The sequence below is a fragment of the Colobus angolensis genome, unplaced genomic scaffold (genome assembly GCF_000951035.1).
Source record: "Colobus angolensis palliatus isolate OR3802 unplaced genomic scaffold, Cang.pa_1.0 Scaffold3, whole genome shotgun sequence".
NCBI lineage: Eukaryota > Metazoa > Chordata > Mammalia > Primates > Cercopithecidae > Colobus > Colobus angolensis.
This window is the reverse complement of record NW_012116265.1, coordinates 544,229-564,808: the sequence shown is the minus strand read 5'-3', so window position 1 is coordinate 564,808 and position 20,580 is coordinate 544,229. Positions and strand designations below refer to the sequence as shown.

Sequence of the window (20,580 nt, the reverse complement as noted above, 5' to 3'; positions counted from 1 at the left end):
GGAAAGCTGCTTATCCCAAGACATTGCCACTGTTCCAAAGGTTTCCAGAATGTGCCTTAGAGATGCCTTCAGAAGCCACTAGAACATTCTTTTGAGCAGCTCCACTGCCAGCAAATCTTTAACTCAGTGTCCGTTTTTAAAATGGCTGAGGCTGGAGAGGGTGGTCAGTGGCTGGTGGAAGGAAGGCCCCTCAGTGCAGCAGGGTCCACAGGCTAATCCCTGGGGAGCTGCTTCTCAGGCCCAGAGACAACAGCTGAGAATGCCCTACGAGACACCCATGGGACCCCCAGACCACCGTCCACTGACTCAAAACCCGCTCACTGGCACAGCAGGAGTCCTGCACCTAAGAAGACCTGTGATCCAGCAGCTGCTGCTTCTAGCAGAGCCTAACTCACCCCAGCAGCTACACAGGCAGCAGCAGGCAACTCTGTTTCAGGCTTCCCCAGGGAAAACGAGACCCAAGGTAAAGACGGCTCGGCGGGAGACAGCAGGCAGCACCTGCCCTCGCTTCCCTGGAAGGCCAAAACACGCTGTGCTGGCCACACCTGTCCCAGCATGTTCCTCCGTGAATATCATTATCGTGTGGGTCCTCAGGAAGCGTCCTAGGGACAGAACACTTCTGGATGTGTTCTGGAGTCTATGGTGGTTCAGGTGGGTGGGGCCCCCTACAATAACCCAGGGAACAGGGATATTTTTACTAGTTCCCCAAGACCTCTTTATCCACTGTACACAACTCTTTCCATCTTTAGAGCACCTCTCCATCCCACCAAGAACACAGGGTGGCAGGGGCAGTGCCGAAGGACAGACAGCTGCTGCCACATCCCAGCTGGGCCCCTGAGTCTCGCTCAGCCCAAGATGGCGAGAGGAGCGGTTACCTGATGTGCCTGCGGAGAAGTTCTTGAGTGAGGGCCTCTGGACCACAGTGTAGGAGTCGCCCACCACGAACACCTTGTACAGGACGGCGTTGTGGTTGATGAAATTCTGGACCACGCAGGGTGGCTGGATGGCATTCAGGCCCTCCTGGTTGAACACAATAGCCATCTGGGAAGACAAGGGGTCAAAGGCTCTGTCAGAATCCACCATCCTCTCAATCTCCAACACAGAGGCGTGTCACCTGTCCAGAGCACCTCCACCAAGGCCCATTCCTGGTCCCGTGGCACGAGGACTCCCCGAGAGGAAACTCAACCCAGGGTGAGTGGAGTGGAGTGAAGAACACCTGGGGATGCATCCCTTCTGCCACGGGGTAGGAGGTCCTCCCTCCACTGGGTCTGCCATGTGAGACTGAGCTGGCCGTGAGCTGCACAACTTCCGACAGTGTGGAGCCACTCGTCGCACTGTGGTCCAGGGAAGGGGACCCCTAAGATTGTGTGTTACTCAACCCTCTGACATCCTAAAGGATCCTCCACAAAGGCCCAGGAGGAGGGGGAAGGAAACAGATGACTCAGGCACAGGAGTCAGGAGGCCTTGAGTCAAAGCCTGTCTGATGACAACGGCTGCCTCTTGTCGAGCAGCTGTGACAAGCCGGACCCTGTTCTGAGCACGTACACAAGTTACCTCGTGTCTCCCTTACAATGCGCCTCTGAGGGGAGCATACAACCTTTCACAGATGAGGACGATAAGGCGCTGAGAGATTCAGTGACTGCCGGACCGTGAGCGAGCCCGGGATGGAATCGGGTCTGCACAGCACCCAGCCGCGCCCCTACACACAGAGCCACATGACACTCTGCAAACAACAGGCCTTTGCGCTTCTGGTCCCCGACTCCTCTAGGGAAAAAGGTCCCCGACAGGAGGATCTGGTAGGGGCGTAGGAGGTAGGGAGTGTAGGGGGGCAGCTGCCAAAAGCCTCTCAGCCCCGGCCAGCACGGGCTCTGCCCAGGGCCTCCTCTAAGGACAGAGGGGTGGGCCCTCAGCTTAGTCGATCCAGCTGCTGGTGCCAGGGTCACGGCTAATCCCTCAGCCCGCAGGGCCCCAGGAAGGAGCCACCAGACGGCTGGGGCTGCTGAGCAGGGATAATGGGCCCTGGACAGCTGGTTGCCTCCCCAGCTGCCACCCCTCATGTCAGCTGTCACGGAGCGCCAGCCCTACGTGCCTGGAGCTCAGCTGGGCAGGACAGACGTGGAAATCCAGGCCACATGGGAAAAACAAAGTGTGTCTGCGCTGGGAGCGCTGGGGGGCAGCGAACGTCTCCTCAGCCTTCTGACAAGAATAAAGGACAGGAAAAACACGAGCAGCTCTGGAGTCAGGCAGGGGCTGGAGTGTCTGCTTGGCACTTGCTGTGTGAGCCCAGGCTGGGCCCCCGCCCTGCTGAAGCGCCACTGTCTTCCTCTGTAAAATCATGGGTGGCTGCAGGGGTGCTCCGGGCTTTCGGCTAAGTTATAGCTTTAAAAAAAAAAAAAAAAAAAATTTCCACTATGGAGCAAATGAGTACCCTTACACTGGCCCCAGAACAAAACAAAAACCCAATTGGTTCTGTGAACATAAAATGAAGACAGAGTGGTTTAGCAGAAATGGTCCTGATTTTGGTTGAGTCTGAGGCTGGGAGATTCAGAGGCAGGGAGTGGGCAGGCTGGGATGCAGACGAGGACTCCAGATCAGAAGCACCTGCTGGCCTATCTAAAGCCCGCCATGCACAGTGCTATTCTCCACCCCTGCTGTACTTGGCTTCCCTGGGTACCCCTGGAATCTGTGAGAATCTTGTCTCCCAGCCTCTGCCTATCTGGTGGATGGTGTCCACCCCAGAAGGCACGTCCCTGTAATGCTAACACACCCCATCTGTACACAAGAGTCTGCTAGAGGTCTCTGAGTACATGGGACATGGTGGCACACCTTGTTGGCAGTGGACCCAGAGAGCCTGCTGGGGAGTGTGGGGGGGGAGGGATACCTGTATGAACATCCTGGAGGCAGACGGCTAGAATGAGGGGTGATGTATTAGCTTCCCCTGAGCGTGCTGACCCCATACTTGAGGGCTGAGAGTCCTGAGGCCCATCAGGGGCATCCTGAGAGGGGTGCACCTGGATCCAGAACCTCCATCCCCTTTGGCAAGTACCCGGCAGGCTCCAGGGCAGCTGGTTCCGACAGCTCACCCAGCAGTCCACCCAGGCAACCCTGGCAGTGACCCCTCATCCTTCACAGAAGCCGCTACGTCTCCAATCACAAATGTGGACGGATACTCTGGGTGGCTGGGGAATTTGCCAAAGTCGCACAAACGGCAACACGCAGCACCAGAATAGGCCCCAGGCGTGGGATTCTGCAGCCCCGGCCCTCAGGCCTCAAGTGACTCAGGGAAGTGGTTCCCTCCTCCCGGGCGGCCCGGTTCTGAGTGAGGCTGATCTAATCACACTAATGACTGCGCTCGTGCTTCCGTCAGTAACACCCAAGCAACTGACACACAGAGGAACCACTGGGTGGTGGAAAGGGGCTGCTGGAAGGCAGGCAGGCAGGTACTAGGGCCGAGGGGGGGCCTTCCTGCTCCCTCCCTGGCCGGGCATATCCTGGAGGGTGCTGCCAGCACCGGGCACAGAGCCCAGGCAGACTGTGGCAGGAGGGCCAGCACCCACAAGAAGAATACATGTGGGCTCCCGATTTCAGACAACTGACAACGGGACAGGCGGGCTGTCCCCACACTCCTTCCCATCACAGCACGCGCCACGCTACGCCGACACTGTCTACTGACACTTCCCCGGAAGTACAGGCCAGGGACAAAGAGCAGTACATAACCCAGGAAAGGCCCATGCTGCTGAGTCTTCCCCTTTTAGTCGTGAGCTCTGGGGAGCATTTCTGTTGGGGGGGCCTTCCAAGGACAGGCCTTCCCCAGAGAGCCCACTCTGGTCAGATGCCTGTTGCCCAGCACACCTCCACATGTGCCCAGTGGGGAGACCGCAGGCAGGGTTATGTCCAGGGCAAACACAAGGCCCCAGGTGTGGCTCCAGAGGATGGTGTGGGCCCTGGCCCCAGCGAAGCCCCTATATGACCATCCACTCCTCTAGCCCCCAGAGTCCTCACAGCCTCCTTGGCTCTCTCTAGGGACAGGACTCACATCCTATACATCTGTCCCCTGGTCCCCGTGGTCCTCAAGGTGGCCGGGAACATCATAAAGTGAATAAAAGAACAAATGGGTGGGTGGGTGACTCATGAATCAAGGCATTCCATGGGGTTGATTCCAAGCGGCCCCCCTTTTCTCCCTGGCCCGTCTCAATTCAGCAGCATGGCAGACCCCTGTGGCAGTGACAGAGCCTTCTCAGAGCTAACAGCCCTCATGTGGCAGTCCAGTGCCTGCCACAAAACAGGCCCTCCAGGAGATGACACTGATGGCCCAAAGGACAGACAGTCCTGCAGGGTGGGCTGCACTGGGGCATGACTCGCACAAGCTCCCCTATGGACTGAATGTGTGCCCTAGAACTCCTATGCTGAAGCCTGCGCCCCACTGTGGTGGTATCTGGAGGTGGGGCCTTCTTGGAGGTCTTGAGGGCGGGGCTCTTAAGATGGGATTAGTGCCCCTATCAGAAGAAATTAGAGAGCTTGCTCTTGCTTTCTATCCCTCCCCATTCACACACACAACAGGCCATGTGAGGACACAGGGAGAAGGTGGCCATCTGCAAGGTAGGAAGAGAGCCCTCACCAGAAACTGACCCTGCTGGCACCCTGCCCTGGGACTTTCAGCCTCCGGGGCTGTGAGAAAATAAATGTGGCGAAGCCACCCAGTGCCTGGGGTTTGTTATGGCTGCCAGAGCTAAGACAGGCTCCACAGAGGACAGGTGGGTCCCGAGCACATCCTCCTGCCTTGGGGACAGGACAGACATTGGGGTGAGGTGGCAGACAGTGTACGACACCACAGCACTCCTGCTCCGTTCCTCTGAAGTCCAGGGAAGGGAAGGAGGCTGTCTACCAAGGAGCCGGGACTAACAGAGGGCAGGAGCAGTGACAGTGAGTCATCTGGCAGGGTCACAATGAGACACGACAAGCTGAAAGGATGGGAGTCGGGGAAGACAGACAGTTAGATCTTCTTCCACTCACCTCATGAGAGTTGGTGCCATGAGCCACTCTGGTTTTGCAAACTATCGGTTGGGGAGAGAAAAGCAGAGAGAAATTAGTGAGGCCATTCACCCACAAGGCAGGGGTATGTGGCACGTCTAGAAAGGAACTCTAGCTGAGACACACACTCTGGACACCTGGTATCTGCACTGAGGGTGATGTGTGGGCAGACACCCCCAGGCCAGGCAGGAGAGCACGTCGCCCTGTGCCCCCCACCAGGACCCGGTTTCTGTGGTGTGGATGGAGGTGGGACCCAGGGCCATGTGCTCGTCCATCCCCGGGTGAGCTTAAATCCAGAGGGGACTACAAACCCCGCCCCTCCCCCATGCTGGCCTAGGCCTACAGCACCTGCCCTCGGGTGGAGCTGGGGTGGTACGCACTGAACGGGAAAGCCAGGCCGTTCTTCTCCAGCAGCCGCATGGTGTCATCCCCGCACAGGCTCGTGAGCTCCATGAAGGGCGGTGAGCAGATCCTGTCATCTAGGGCAGAGGGGAGGCCTGGTCAGCACAGCTCCTGGACAGCTGCCCCAGCGCACGTCCTGCAACAGCCGCCCCACCCCAGGGGCCTTCCGTGCCCTCATGCTCCTGGATCTGACCGTCCTCAAACTCTGCAGTCCCATGTGCTCATGTGTGTGAACAATAACCACCGCACTGCCGTTACACTGTCTGACAACATTTCTGTAATTATAAAACTCGTGTATGATCACTGTGTAAAATCCAAAGAGCACAGAAAAGTAAAAAATGTACATATTCACAGACACTACAACTACTAACCCATCACTGTGGCCTTTTGGCCATGTGTACATTTACACACAGAGAGCTTTATAAACAGGATACTGTTTTGTAACCTGAATCCTAACTTAATAAGCCATGACCATTTTTCTGGTTCAATAAAGACTTTCCCATGGTGTGACACACTGGCTTAATAATAATCTCAGGGACAATACAGCTCTTAGCATGTGTCTAGCGCTGTGCCCAGGGCTTTGCCGGCATCACCTCTAGGTTTGCAAAATAATCCCATGAGGAGGAAACTGGGGTCAGAGAGATTAAAGAACTAGCTGGTGGTAACACAACTGTTTCCACATGGACACCACCTGACCCCTCACCTGCCGACTACTTAGCATAATTGAGGGCGTCACATGGAGCTCCAGAGGTGGCCTCCCCAGCATGCTCACTGCATCTCCGCTGCACGCTCCAGCCCAGGCCGCGCCTGGTCCCCCTGCCAATGGCTTCTCGCCCTTCACAGCTTGGTGTTCCTGAGCCCCTCTCCAGGCCCACCCAGTGGATTCTACGGGTGAGTCCAACTTTCTAAAACCCTTGAAAGCTGACCTGTTCTGCTCATCCTGACTCGTGGCCGGCACCGAGCAGGGGGAAACAGATTTTTTATGGGATAACAAAACGTATTTGGAATCTCTCTGCTGCTGATGAAACTACTGGTTTTTTATTATTGTTTCTTGTCATTGTCCCCCTTCCCTGATAAGACCACAGAGGTGGGACCACCGTGTACTTCAGGGCACAGGGGCCAGGAAAGGCTGAGCGTGAGTGGGGCGGGGGCGGTCTGCCACCCACAGGCTTGGAAGCCAAACCAAAAGTAAACAGAGCGAAGCGGCCTGTCTCGAGCTGCTAGCTACTTGGCTGGCTAGGAGGTCAGGACATTAAATCAAGGTAGATCCAGCCTCATTTATCTCATAAAAACAAATGCCAAGAATTACACAGAGCATATAAAAGTGCTTTTATCTCCCTCCTCATCCTCATTCCCCTTTTCCCTCACTCCTACCCTCACAGTCTAAACTCCAAACAGAAAGATTTGGGGGGTTGCAGTTTCTCTGGGGCACTGGGAGGGTGGTCTGGAGCCAGTGTTTCCCCAGCTCCCGGCAGACAGTGATGCAGGCCCTCTGCACAGAGGCCTATTCAATCAGCAGCAGTCCCTGACAGTGTGCAGAAACAGAGGCCCCAAGGTCATACAGTGGTCAACGGCAGAGCCAGAACAAGGAGCCAGGCTCACCTGGCAGCCCAGGAGAGGGAAGTCAGGAAAGTCAGGGCCGGGGGCGGGCGGGGGAGCTGGTGCTCAGCTGAAAGCCATTTTCCAAACAAGGCCCCAGGCCGGGTGGGAATGCTGTGAGGGCTGGCAGGCCCTCCATGGCTGTCAAGGGAGGAAGCAGTCTGTGCAAAAGCCTCCTTGCTGCAAACACACAGCCCCTGCAACCCAGTCCCAAAGGCCTGAATGAACTGGAGGGTTCTGCCATAAATAGACTTCAGACGGGCGCTCACCAGCCTGGGTTCCACCCTTGGCCCCTCCTCCCACAGGAAGATCTGGAGGCTGCTGGGGTCAAACAGGCCACCTCCTGTAAGAGCTTCCAGGCTCCCTACGGCCCTCAGAGTTTTTAGAGCAGGTGAATCAGCTTGGCTTTCAGATTTCAATGCCCTCCTCAACTGTCCCTCCCCAGCCTGGCCCATCCAAGCTTTTACATAATATCACTAGTGGCCAGTAGCCAATGTCTCAAAACACTGCATGTGTTCCGTGCCAGACACTGCTCCACGTACTTACACAGTAACTCATTTACCCTCATAACAACCCCACAAGGAAGCACTCCTGTTCCTTAGAATTTTACAGATGAGGAAACTAGGGCACAGAGTTGGCATTTCCCTGCATAGAGTTCCACGGTGAGCCAGTGGTACAGCCAGGAGGTCACACCCGGACCGTTTGACTCTCAGGCCCCTGCTGTTGACTACAGCCTCCCTCGCAGAAAAAGTGCCCATGGAGCTCCCTGGCTCAAGGGGTTCCTAACAGCATGCTACTCTGCTCTGTGGCAAACCTCATAACAATAGCAGTGTCAACACACAGAATCAACCAAGGCAATACACCATATTAATAAAGGACAAAAACCACACGATCATCTCAATGGATGCAGAAAAAGCATCTGAAAAAATCTAACACCCTTTCATGGCAAGAACACTCCACAAACTAGGAACATAAGGGAGCTTCTTTAACCTTCTAGAAAAACCCAGACTCCTCAGTGAAAGACTAGACACTTCCCCTAAGATCAGGAACAAGATAAGGAGGTCTGCCTCTACCACTTCTATTTAACACTGTACTGGAGGTTCTAGCCACGGCCATTAGGCAAGAAAAATGAAACAGCATACAGTGTGGAAGGGAAGAAGTGAAACCATCTCTATTTGCAGATAATAGGATCTTATACATAGAAAATCCCAAGGAATGCACATATTTAAAAAACCTCCAAAACCATTAGAGCTAATAAATGAGTTTAGCAAGGTTGCAGGATACAAGAAAAGCAACTGTACTTTTTTAATTTTTAAAAAGGATATTTATGGGTCTGGCGCGGTGGCTCACGCCTGTAATCCCAGCACTTTGGGAGTCCAAGGCGAGCGGATCACCTGAGGTTGGGAGTTCAAGACCAGCCTGATCAACATGGAGAAAACCTGTCTCTACTAAAAATACAAAACTAGCCAGGCGTAGTGGTGCATGCCTGTAATCCCAGCTACTCAGGAGGCTAAGGCAGGAGAATCTCTTGAACGCGGGAGGTGGAGGTTGAGGTGAGCTGAGATCATGCCATTGCACTCCAGTCTGGGCAACGAGAGTGAAACTCCATCTCAAAAAAAAAAAATATATATATATATATATATATATGTATTTTAGACAGGGTCTCACTCTGTTGCCCAAGCTAGAGTACAGTGGCACAATCACAGCTCACTGTAGCCTCAACCTCCCAGACTCAAGGGATCTTCCCCACTCAGCCTTCTGAGCAACTGCACCACCATACCCAACTAATTGGTAGAGAAGGGGTCTCACTATGTTGCCCAGGCTTGTCTCAAACTCCTTGGCTCAAGTGATCTTCCCACCTCAGCCTCCCAAAGTGCTAGGATTACAGGTGTGAGCTACCATGCCTGGTCTCAACTGTATTTCTATACCCCAGCAATGAACAATCCAAACATGAAATTAAGAAAACAATTCCATTTACAAAAGCATCAAAAAGAAATTTAACAAATAAATGTAAGACTTAAACACTGAAAACTACAAAATACCACTGAAAGAAATCAAAGAAGACTTCAATAAATGGAAAGATACACAAAGCTCATTAATAGGAGATTCAATATTGTTAAGTGGGCAATACTCCCAAATTGATCTACAGACTCAGTACGATAGCCATCAAAACTACAGCTTTTTCTTTGCAGGAAATGAAAAGCTGATCCTAAAATTCCTATGAAAATGCAAGCGACTCAGGACCACTAAAATATCTGGAAAAAGAAAAACGAAGTTGGAGGACTCACACTTCCTCATTACAAAACTTACTACAAAGCTAGAGTAATTGAGGCAATGTGGCACCAGCATAAGGATAGACATAAAGATCAATGGAACAGAACAGAGAATCTGGAAACAAACTTGTGCATCTATGCTCAACTGATTTTCTACAAGGGTGCCTAGACAATTCAAGGGGTGGAAAGAATATTCGTTTCAACAAATGGTGCTCAGACAACTGTATATTCACATGCAAAAGAATGAAGATGGAACCCTACTTCACATCATACACAAAATTAATTCAAAACTGATCATGTTCTCATTATAACAGCTAAAATTACAAAACTCTTAAAAGAAAACATAGATGTGAACCTTCATGACCGTGAATTAGGCAATGCCTTCTTCGATAGGACACTAAAAGCAAAAGCAACCCAAGGAAAAATAGAATAAATTGGGCATCATCAAAATTTAAAATGTTTTGCTTCAAAGAGCACCATACAGAAAATATAAAGACAACCCACAGAATGGGGGGAAATATTTGCAAATCATGAGAAGGGTCTCGTATCCAAAATATATAAAACGCTATCAACAACTGAACAATCAAAAGATATCTCTATTTAAAAATGGGCAAAGGATTTGAACAGAAAGTTCTCAAAATAAAACATAAAAATGGCCAATGAGCACATTATTAGCCATTGGGGAAATGCAAATCAAAACCACAATGAGACACCACTTTATACCTACCAGGATGACTATAATAAAAGAGACCAACAGTAACAAGTGTTGCTGAGGGTGTGGAAAAAATTCCAACCCTCATCCTTTGCTGGTGGGAACAGAGAAACGGTACAGCTGCTTGAGGAACAGTCTGGCAATTTTTCACACAGTTAAACAGAGTGACCATATGATCCAGCAATTCCACTTCTTATACCCAAGAGAACGGAAACATGTCCACACAAAATCCTAAAAATGGTTCACAGCAGCATTACTCATCATAGTCCAAATGGGGCAACAATCCAGAAGCCCATCAACTGCAGAAAGAATAAACAAAATGTGGTCTACCCATACAATGGAATATTATTCAGCCATGAAAGGGAACAAAGTATTGAGACGTGCTACAACATGGAAGAATCGTGAAAACACTGGGCTGAAAGGAAGAAGCCAGACACAAAAGGCTACATACTGTAATACAGATTCCATTTATCTGAAAGGTCCAGACCAGGCAAATTCACGGAGACAAAAAAGAGATTAATGGTTTACAGAAGCTGGGGAAGGAAGGAACTGGGAGTGACTGCAAATAGGTACATTCCTTTGGGGGTGATGAAAATGTTCTAGAATTAGTAGTGATGACTGCATAATTTTGTGAATATAATCAAAATTACCGAACTAGATGTACACTTAAAAAAGGTAAATTTGGCTGGGCACAGTGGCTCACACCTGTAATACCAGCACTTTGGGAGGCCGAGGCGGGCCGATCACCTGAAGTCAGGCCACATGGTGAAACCCCGTCTCTACTAAAATTACAAGAATTAGCTGGGTGTGGTGGCGCACGCCTGTAATCCCATCTACTTGGGGAGGCTCATGAAGGAGAATCCTTTGAACCCGGGAGGCGGAGGTTGCAGTGGGCCAAGATCGCGTCACTGCACTCCAGCCTGGCAACAGAGTGAGACTCCATCTCAAAAAAAAAACCAAAAAAAAAAAGGTAAATATATGATACATAAATTATATCAATAAATTACGGGGAAAAAAAACCTAGTAGCACTAGCTGTCATCCAGAGTGCTTGCTCTCTGCAGGACACTGGGCTAAGTAAATGCTTCACAACCACGGTCTCCTCCAGTCCTCCCTATACACGCACTAAGTCTTGTTCCCCATCTCCACTGCGTCCACGGTGAAGTCAGAGAAGGAACAAGGAGCCCATCTTCCTCCAGAGATGTCTGGAGTCCAGATGAAATGAAAGAACAAGACATTTCCAAAGAACGGGCCACATCCAGTATCAGGCCAGACAGCCCCCTACCCTTCTGAAATCCCAGTCTCTGGTACATAAGACAGCAGCCTAGGTGGGAGCAGGAATTGGGTGGCCAGGAAAGCAGGGAGGTCTGCACGGTCATTCTTGTTCATTCATCCCAGTCTGGAGCTTGCTGACCACACTCTGAGCGGCAGACACACCGGCTGCCTGGACCACTCCTGCTCTGGCGTGGGGTCGGGGCTCAACTGAGACCCGCCCAGCCACATTGCTAGGACGAGCTCGTATTCCAAACTCAGGCACCAGCCTTCGCTGAAGGCAGTCTTGAGCCCACAGAGCACATGCTGGGAAGGACTCCATCTCTCAGTGGCCGCAGACTGTTTTGCACCCTGAGCTGCCCCCGCTCGGGTTGCTGGGCGTGACAGGCTGCAATGTCTGCACCGCTTGAGTCCGTTTCTGGTAGCTAAAAGCATCCTGACATATCCATGAAGTCAGAGTACATAAGAAACATAGAGTACTACTGTTTCAATAACTATTCACCAACAGAAAAGTATGTTGAGCCTCTACTAGATTCCAGGAGCTAACAATATAGCAATAAATAAAACAGAAGCATCCCTGTCCTTGATGAGCTTCCATTCTAGTGGAAGGGATCCAGACAATAGTCTAGAGAGGTAAGTGAAATGTATAGCTGGCCGGAGCTGGCAGGGAAACATTGAGCACAAAATGGGGGTGCCGGGGGTGTTGGCAGAGGTGGGGTATGCGATTTGAACAACATGGTGGGGGGCACCTTCCAAAGACGGGGGGAGGGAGCCAGGGGGGCTGCATATCTGGGGGAGGCGCCAGCCAGGCACGGGGGAACAGCCAGTGCAAAGGCCCAACCTACTGCTCTTTGGACGCACAAACGACCCAGCCTGACAATGCTCCGGCAGAGCATGAGGCTGGGAAGGAACCAGACCCGGCTGTCTCCACTGGCAGGTGGCGCCCAGGTGCACCCCCACCATCTCGGTACCAGCAGACAAGGGACAGTGACCGCCTAAGGGACAGTGACAGCAGGGGTTCCTCCCTCTCAATCACGAGAAGCTCGCAGTGGCGGCACCAGCAGCTCTTCTCCCAGAATAGAGACAGAATGAAGACTTGGGAAGCCAGAGCGGGGAGCCCGGGAGGCTATTTCTGGTTCCCTGCAAAAGGCCACTGTTGCTTATTTCTCTACCATCCTTATTTTTGGCTGGGAGGTGGAATGAGGCTTTCTGTGGTTGGATGGTGGGTTGTGTTCTTTTGAGAGCGAATATCAGCCCATGGGAAACGGAAATGCTCCCGTCTTCCCTCTCAGCCTCTCCAAATCAGACACCACGAAGCAGGAGGGCACGTGGAGACGGGCAAGTCCCAGCCACAGGCTTCCGTAAGTCCAGAAAGGGGAGGGGAATAGTTCAGGGCCACACAAGTTACCAGCAGAGCCAGGAAAAGGCTGGCCTCCCGCGTCACACCTTATTACCCATCCACTCCACCAGGTGATTTCTCCCTCATCCAACTGGTAGCAGCCACAGAACTTACAAGAAAACGAAAGTTCACTGACAAACAGGTGAACCCAAGAGGACAACAGGGGTGGAAGGAGGAGGAAATGAGCACCTGAAGGCGCAGCTTTGAAGCCGGCTGGCCCGATAATGGACCTGGGGCAAACTTCCACTCACTGAAACCTTGGGCACACGACCTAACTCTGCTGAGCCTTGCTTTCCTCATCCGCAAAATGGGAATGTTGCTTCCCTAGAGAGCTGCTGGGAGGCCTGGCACATTACAGGGACCCAGTGGGGGATGCCCTCAGGGAAGCAGGCAGGTGTCGAATAGCAGCTACTGGTCCACATCCCAGGGCACCCCTGCACATGGGAGACCCCAGCTATGTGTGCCTGGGACACCGGCTCTTAGAGCTGGGCTCAGTCCTGCTTCCTGGGCCACTGCCGATTCCTAGGGGCCCATTTTGTATGGCAGGAAACTGGGGCAAGAGGGACCACCATTGTGTTGCTGACAGAGCAGGGTCAGCAGATTCTAAGTTCTCGCGGCATCTTTTTTTTTTTGAGACAGTCTCGCTCTGTCACCCAGGCTGGAGTGCAGTGGCACGATTTCCACTCACTGCAAGCTCTGCTTCCCGGGTTCACGCCATTCTCCTGCCTCAGCCTCCTGAGTATCTGGGACTACAGGCGCCCACCACCACGCCTGGCTAATTTTTTCATATCTTTTTTAGTAGAGATGGGGTTTCACAGTGGTAGCCAGGATGGTCTCGATCTGACCTCGTGATCCGCCCGCCTCAGCCTCCCAAAGTGCTGGGATTACAGGCGTGAGCCACTGCACCTGGCCTCGCAGCCTCTTTTGAAAGCGGGGGTTGGAGTGAAACCCACGCCCAGACTTCTCAGGCCCCGGAGCCCATACAGGTGCAGCTCTCTCAGCCCCACGTGCCCTTTCTTTCCCCTCCCGGCACCAACCCATGGCCTGGGAGACTCCTGCTTATCCTCCAACATGGGTCAGGCCCCCTCTTCCTGCTCACCTGGGAGCAGCCCCCTTGCTGTGCCACCCAAGGGCCCCACGCTGCTCATCTTGGCCAACTAACGATGCATCCACCTCTCCCACCTGACTGGGCACGCTGCAGGATCCGTAGAGGACCTGGGCTGTCTGGGTTTGAATCCTGGCTCCATCTCTTATCAGCTGTATCACCCTGGCCAAGAAACTTTGCCTCGCTGTGACTCAGTTACCTCACTGTGCCTCAGTTTCCTCGCTGTAAAATGAGGACTAGAACAGCACCTGGTTCAGAGGGCTGTTACCCCTCCCCCCACTCATTGTCATGGTCCCACTGCCCTCACTCAGAGGTGGCCAGCATCCAGCAGATGCTGAGGACGGGCCTCATGTTTAAAGCCGGCACTAGCAGGTATGCATGAAAAGCTAGCTGTACTACTGTCGTCATGACCTGGACCGTCATCCACAAGGTCTGCTGGGGAGGGTCCAGGAAGCAGGTCAAATGTCAATAACACACCAAGGAACATGGGCATCCAGCACTGATACCACAATGCCCAGGGCCAGGGAAGCCAGGGACACTGCAGGGAGGAAGCCGCCATGGCAGAGAAAGCCCAGGAAGCAAAAGGAGGGCCAGCCCAGTTGCTATGACTGGGACCACCAATGCTCTGATCTGATATCTATAAACTAGGCCAGCGATGCTGCCCACCTCCCCGGGTGGTTGCAGGGACGCGGTGAGGCCATGCCCATGAGGGGCATTCGGAATGATTGAGAATTGTATTATCCAGCCCTGTTTCCACAGATGCCTACCCTCCCTGGGGTGTTTGGTACCTACCAGCACAGTGCCCGCAGCCTGCTCTGGCCTGCCCTCCTTGGACACTGATGGAACAAGGGCTGTGGCCCAGCACCGTGACCTCTTCCCAGCTCCTGGAACCAATGTTCCTGAAGTCTGTTAATCCAGGAAGCCCCTTGTTGGTCCCCTCACTACATACTCGTCTTCTCTGCACACATGCTCCTCTGCCCACAAACCACCATCCTACAGCTCTCACCTATACTGAGGCAGCTCCCAGCAAGGCATCCATGCCCCACGAGTGAAGCCCACAGCCTTTCCAGGCCTCCGCAGCCTGATTCTGCACCTTCCTGTGATGGGCTGAGCGCTGTTTCCAAGTTCATATTGAAGCCCCAATCCCCATGCCTGAGAACGGGATGGTACTGGGATACAGGGTCTTTAAAGAGGTGAAATGAAGTCACTAGAGTGGGTCCTAATCCAATAGGACTGGTGTCCTTATAAGGAGATTGGGACACAGACACACAGAGGAAGACCACGTGCAGATATGGGAAGATGACAGTCATCCACAGGCCGAGGAGGGAGGCCTCAGAAGAAGCTAACCCTGCCAACACTCTGATCTGAAACTTCTGCCTCCAGAACTGGGAAGCAGTACACTGCTGTTGTTTAAATGCAGCATTGTCATGCAGCCCCAGCAAATGAATATACTTCCCAACTCTTTTGTTTTCTTGTTTGTTTTTCTGAGACAGAGTCTCACTCTGTCACCCAGGCTGGAGTAGAGAGACGTGATCTCAGCTCACTGCAACCTCCCCCTCCTGGTTCAAGTGATTCTCCCGCCTCAGCCTCCCAAGTAGCTGGGATTACAGGCACACGCCACCACGCCTGGCTAATTTTGTGTCTTTAGTAGAGACGGGGTTTTGCCATGTTGGCCAGGCTGGTCTAGAACCCCAGACCTCAAGTGATCTGCCCGCCTTGGCCTCCCAAAGTGTTGGGATTACAGGCATGAGCTACTGCGTTCAACTCTTCTCTCACTGCACAACCCAAGACTGTTCCCAGCCAAACCCTGGCGCCAGGTGGACATAGTGTCCCCACTATACCTCTGGGATGTCCCCTGCTCCATGTCTCACTTGGCAATACCCACCCTTCCAAGCATCACAGAATCCCAGCTCTTCTCCAAAGCCCCCAAGAACACGCTGCCCCCTGCTGCTGCCTCGCAGTGGCACTCACTCTGCAACTGCTACCCGCAGTCACGTTTTTCTAATACCTTTTCTGGCATTGCTACCGAGTTTTGTTGTTTATCTCTTGTGCCCTATTAAATTTTCACATGTGGGTTCTGATTCAGTAACCAGGCAGTATGTTCCTTGGGGACAGGAGAAGGCAGGCCTCAGTAAGAACCATCTCTCTGGCACGTATACATGCGTGAAGATAAGTTGATGGATGGGATAAGCGAGCCGTGAGTGCTGGAAACAAAAGGAGGGGGGAAGCCCAGTGTTGGCACAGCCCAGGAAATAAGGAGGGGCCTGCAATCTCCCGCCTGGCCACCCTGTGGCGCTGTGGGTCTGGAACAGCCTTGAAGATGGCAGGACTGGAAAGAGCCCAGGCCCATTTAAGTGCAAGTGCTCCAGACTCATTCAGGGCCTGGACTCATCGTCCAAAGTCACCTTCCCTCTGAGGTTATGTAGTTAGGGGGCGGGAACCACATGCTCTTGAATTCTAGACAGGGAAGATGTTCTGTGCATCCGGGTGAACCAAGTTCCAGCCTGACAGCAGCTCTGAAAACAACCCAAATGGCTTTTCGGCCGGTGATGACGATGGCAGCCACCCAGTAACACCCACAGTCAATTCACAGGCACGCAGGCAGGAGAGCAGCGCAGGCCTGAACCAGGAGGGGGACGCCAGGAAGGACCCAGGTGAGAGGACCCGGGATGAGAGCGACAGAGAGACAGAAGTGGTCCCGATCTGAAGGGACTTAGAGCCAGACGAGAAGGGTTGGATGCACCCTCACCACGAGAGCACGAGGTCCTGTCCACCTGGCCTGGCTGGAGGGCTCCAGACATCCCATCCTAGAAAGCCATGTGCCCTGCCCGCAGGCAGGGCCCCTGCATGCCCCTCGGGGGTGCCCTGATTGCCCAGGCCCCCATCCTGCCCTCCTGCAGACTGGCAGAGCACCAGATCCCTCCAGCTACGCTGAGGAGCTGCCCTTGCCCTGTGCCTCCAGGGCACCTCCCTAATACCTCCAAACTGTCTCTCTTGCTTAGGATGAGTGACTCATCTCTCCCTGAAGTTGGGGGCCCCTGCAGGGGCTGGCACTGAGCAGGGCTGGATTTGCAGGGGATCTGGGGGCTTCAGAAAGGATGGAAACAATTGGATGGCAGTGACATCATCGTGTGTTAAAGGTCTATGAACAGTCCTGGATGAGATAGAACTGGAATGACATGTTGCGTTTGTTTGTGAAGACATTAAAAGTTCCAGATCCTGAAGCTGGCATGCCCTGGGGATGTGGGACAAGGAGCCTGACTCGTGGAAGCCACCTGAAAATCTGTGACAGTCCTGGCTGGCTCCTAGGAGCAGTGGACCCTCAGCCTCGCAGCCCCGTGTAGCTAATGCAGCAACCCCAAGGGCCTTGGGCAGGCCAGGCATGTGTGCAGCGGTGCATACACGTAGGACACAGAGCTACGAGCCCAGGTTCCAATCCAAGGTGCATGGTCTCAGGAGCTCCCCAGGAGCTAGCATCTCTCATGGGCATCGGGCATAAGGACACAGTGGCCCTCTCAGGTGCCCCCGTGGGACAAGGGAGGAGAGAAGGCACTTCCTGTGCTGCTTAGGCACTGAGGAATTCAGAGCTGAGGGCACTCAAGGCCAATGGCAAAAGGCCCATGGGGCCTGGGTCACTGAAAGGCAGCCTGGAGTGAGGCCTCCCCAGCAGGACTGGGTGCTGCCCAGACGTCCGGTTCACTGAGGAAAGGAAAGGTCACATGAGGACTGTGGTCACAGGAGGAACAGGGGTGTGAGAGAAGGCCAGGCCCTCGCCACAAGGACTCAGCAGTGACTTCAGAGTCTCAGGGCACAGGGGCTAGGACAGGACTGTGTCTCCTCCCTGGGACCCACCATGAGGAGAGGGTAGGGAAGTGGCATCTCCTGAGTGTTGGCACACCTCATGCTGTTGGGAGAGGCAAGGGAGAACTCAGGAGGTGTGACCCGTGAAGCCCAGCCTAAGGCTGAGCCGCTGCCCTATGCTCCCCCACGGCTCCCACGACCTTCGGAATCAGGTCCAGGCTCCTTGCCAGCCTTGAAGTCCTCCATGGCCAAGGGCCTGCCTATGCTTCCAGCTCCTCCCTCCTTCCAAGCTCGGGGCAAAATGAGCCTTGCTTAGTTTCTCAATCAAGCTCTGCCACAGGGTGCAGGCTCAGTGCCCCAGGCAGTACCCCTGCCCCAGTACCCAGTTCCTCTGACATTAAGGCTTGCTGGGTGTCTGCCTACCTGACGGAGGCAGGTGAGGCGGGAGGCTTGGTGGAGCAGGGACTATGCCTGCCTTGCTCACCTCTGTGTGCCTGGGACCTGTCCTAGAGCCTAGAACACAGCAGGCCTGCCATGGTGGGGCAGTTAATTCTTGTCAGCTTGACTGGGCCACAGGGTTCCCACATATTTGGTTAACATTGTTCTGAGTGTATCTGAATGAGATTAGCATTTGAATTGGTAAATTGAGTCAAGCAGACTACTTTTCCCAAAGTGGGTGGGCCTTGTCCAATCAGTCAAAGGCCTGAACAGAACAAAAGGAGGGGTAAGAAAGAATTCACTCGCTTGGCCTCACTGTTCAAGCTGGGACATCAGTCTCCTGCAGTCGAACCATAAATTATAGCATCAGCTCTCCTGGTCCTCAGGCCTTTGGACTTGGACTATGATATGGTTTGGCTGTGTCCCCACCCAAATCTCATCATCCCCATATCATGGGAGGGACTCTGTGGGAGGTAATTGAATCATGGGGGTGGTTACTTCCATGCTGTTCTCATGATGGTGAGTCCCCACGAGATCTGATGGCTTTATAAGAGGCTCCCCCCATGCTCCCCTGCTTCACTCTGTACTTCTCCTTGCTACCGCCATGTGAAGAAGGACATGTTTGCTTCCCCTTCCGCCATGATTGTAAGTATTCTAAGGCCTCCCTGACCCTGCAAACTGTGAGTCAGTTAAACCTCTTTCCTTTATAAATGACACAGTCTTGGGAATGTCCTTACAGCAGTGTGAGAACGAACTAATACAGACTATAACTTACACCACCATCTCTCCTAGCTCTCAAGTCTCCAGTTAGCAGATGGCAGACTGTGGGACTTTCAGTCTCTATTTCTTACATGCTTCTTTCCATTACGAAGTGGACCCTAAATGCTGCCCCCTTGAATGTGAACTGGCCCTAGAGCCTCACAGATAAATAGAACATGGACTCTGGATGCAAGGCCACAGGAGGCTCTCTTTCTCGGGACACACCCCTGGGTCTCTGAGCTACCAAGTCAGTAGTCTGGCTACTCCGTCACCATCATGCTAAGCTGCCATGCAAGACTACATGGGAGAACCACCCAGCTGAGCCCAGCCAAGCTGCAGATTCATGAGCAAAATAAACACCATTATCATTTTGGACTTCCATCTAACAGATAACCAAAATGAAGGCTCATGGAAATGACGTGTTGGGCACATAACACAGCACATGCAGGGCTTAATGTCAACAATAACCAGACATGCAATGCAGTGTGCTCTGCTCCATCAACAAGCACTTGTAGGCATCAACTCGTGTTATCTTTATAGCAATGCCATAGCATGGATCACTATCACCACTCTATTTTGCGTATGAGAAGCAGAGGCCCTGAGTGGTTGCATGTTCAAGATCAAAGCCAGCATGTGGCAGGCAAGGATGCCCTTGACCGCTGGGCAAACCACTGCATGATAGCCTTTGTCACTGGTCTCCAGTCTCATCATTCCCACTTAAGAACACTGAGTCTGGAAAGAGTTAAGGAAGGCTCTTTTCCCACTTCAGGGACCAGGAAACAGAGGCACTGGGTCAGCTGTGCTTCCCAAACACTGCAGCCAGTCCCAGGAGCTGCCTGGCTGAACACTCCATACTGTGTGAACTTGAGACAGTTACTTCACCTTTTGGTGCCTTAATTTCCTGATCTGTAAAATGGCAATAAGAGCAGTCCTGCTCATAGGATTGCTGTAAGGATCAAACAGGTTAACACATAAAGCACTTAAAACAGAAACCAGCATGCAGAAGACACCAAGTATCAGATCCCAACATCCTTTCCATCATCATCGTCATCATTATCACTGGTATTACTAATTTGAAGGTCTGCCATTTAAAACCATCCAATATCACCTTACAGAGCCTATCACTGCTCTGCAGCCTGACATGGCACTGGGGGAGGCAGGGGAGAAAGAAGAGTACAGAATACTGGAGGAGTGACATGCCTGCTTCCTCCTGCCCAAAGATGGAACTCTTGACCCTCAGGCATTAAGGAAGGTAGAGCCTTCTCGTCCATTTATCTATCATGACAGAACTCGAACTCAGATCAGCAGCAAACTTCTAAGCCAGCCAACATGGTTTGGCTCTCTGTCTCTACCCAAATCTCATGTTGAATTGTAATTCCCAGCATTGGGGGAGGACCTGGTGAAAGGTGACTGGATCATGGGGGTGGATTTCCCCCTTGCTATTCTCATGACAGTGAGTGAGTTCTCTCGAGATCCAATTGCTTAAAAGGGTGTAACACTTCACCCTTCTTTCTCTCTCCTGTCACCATGTGAAGGTGTGCCTGCTTCCCTTTCACCTTCCACCATCACTGTAAGTTTCCTGAGGCCTTATCAGCCATGGCTTCTGTACAGCCTGTGGAACCGGGAGTCAATTAAACCTCTTTTCTTCATAAATTACCCAGTCTCAGGTAGTTCTTTATAGCAACGTAAGAACAAACTAATACAGAAAAATGGTACCAGAGAAGTGGGGCACTGCTATAAGGATACCTGAAAATGTGGAAGCAACTTTGGAACCAGATAATGGGCAGAGTA

General features: G+C 52.7%; 1 protein-coding gene across 1 annotated transcript in view; it reads right to left on the bottom strand.

The window, feature by feature from the left end:
- Nucleotides 1-20,580, bottom strand: part of ITPK1 (inositol-tetrakisphosphate 1-kinase) — a 181,676-nt gene that overhangs the window by 17,656 nt on the left and 143,440 nt on the right. The window contains exons 5-7 of the mRNA XM_011949378.1: nt 5,412-5,510; nt 5,014-5,054; nt 876-1,041 (exon numbers count right to left, since the gene is read on the bottom strand). Of these exons, the coding sequence (XP_011804768.1) occupies nt 876-1,041; nt 5,014-5,054; nt 5,412-5,510 (306 nt within the window). The remainder of the gene's footprint in view (nt 1-875; nt 1,042-5,013; nt 5,055-5,411; nt 5,511-20,580) is intronic.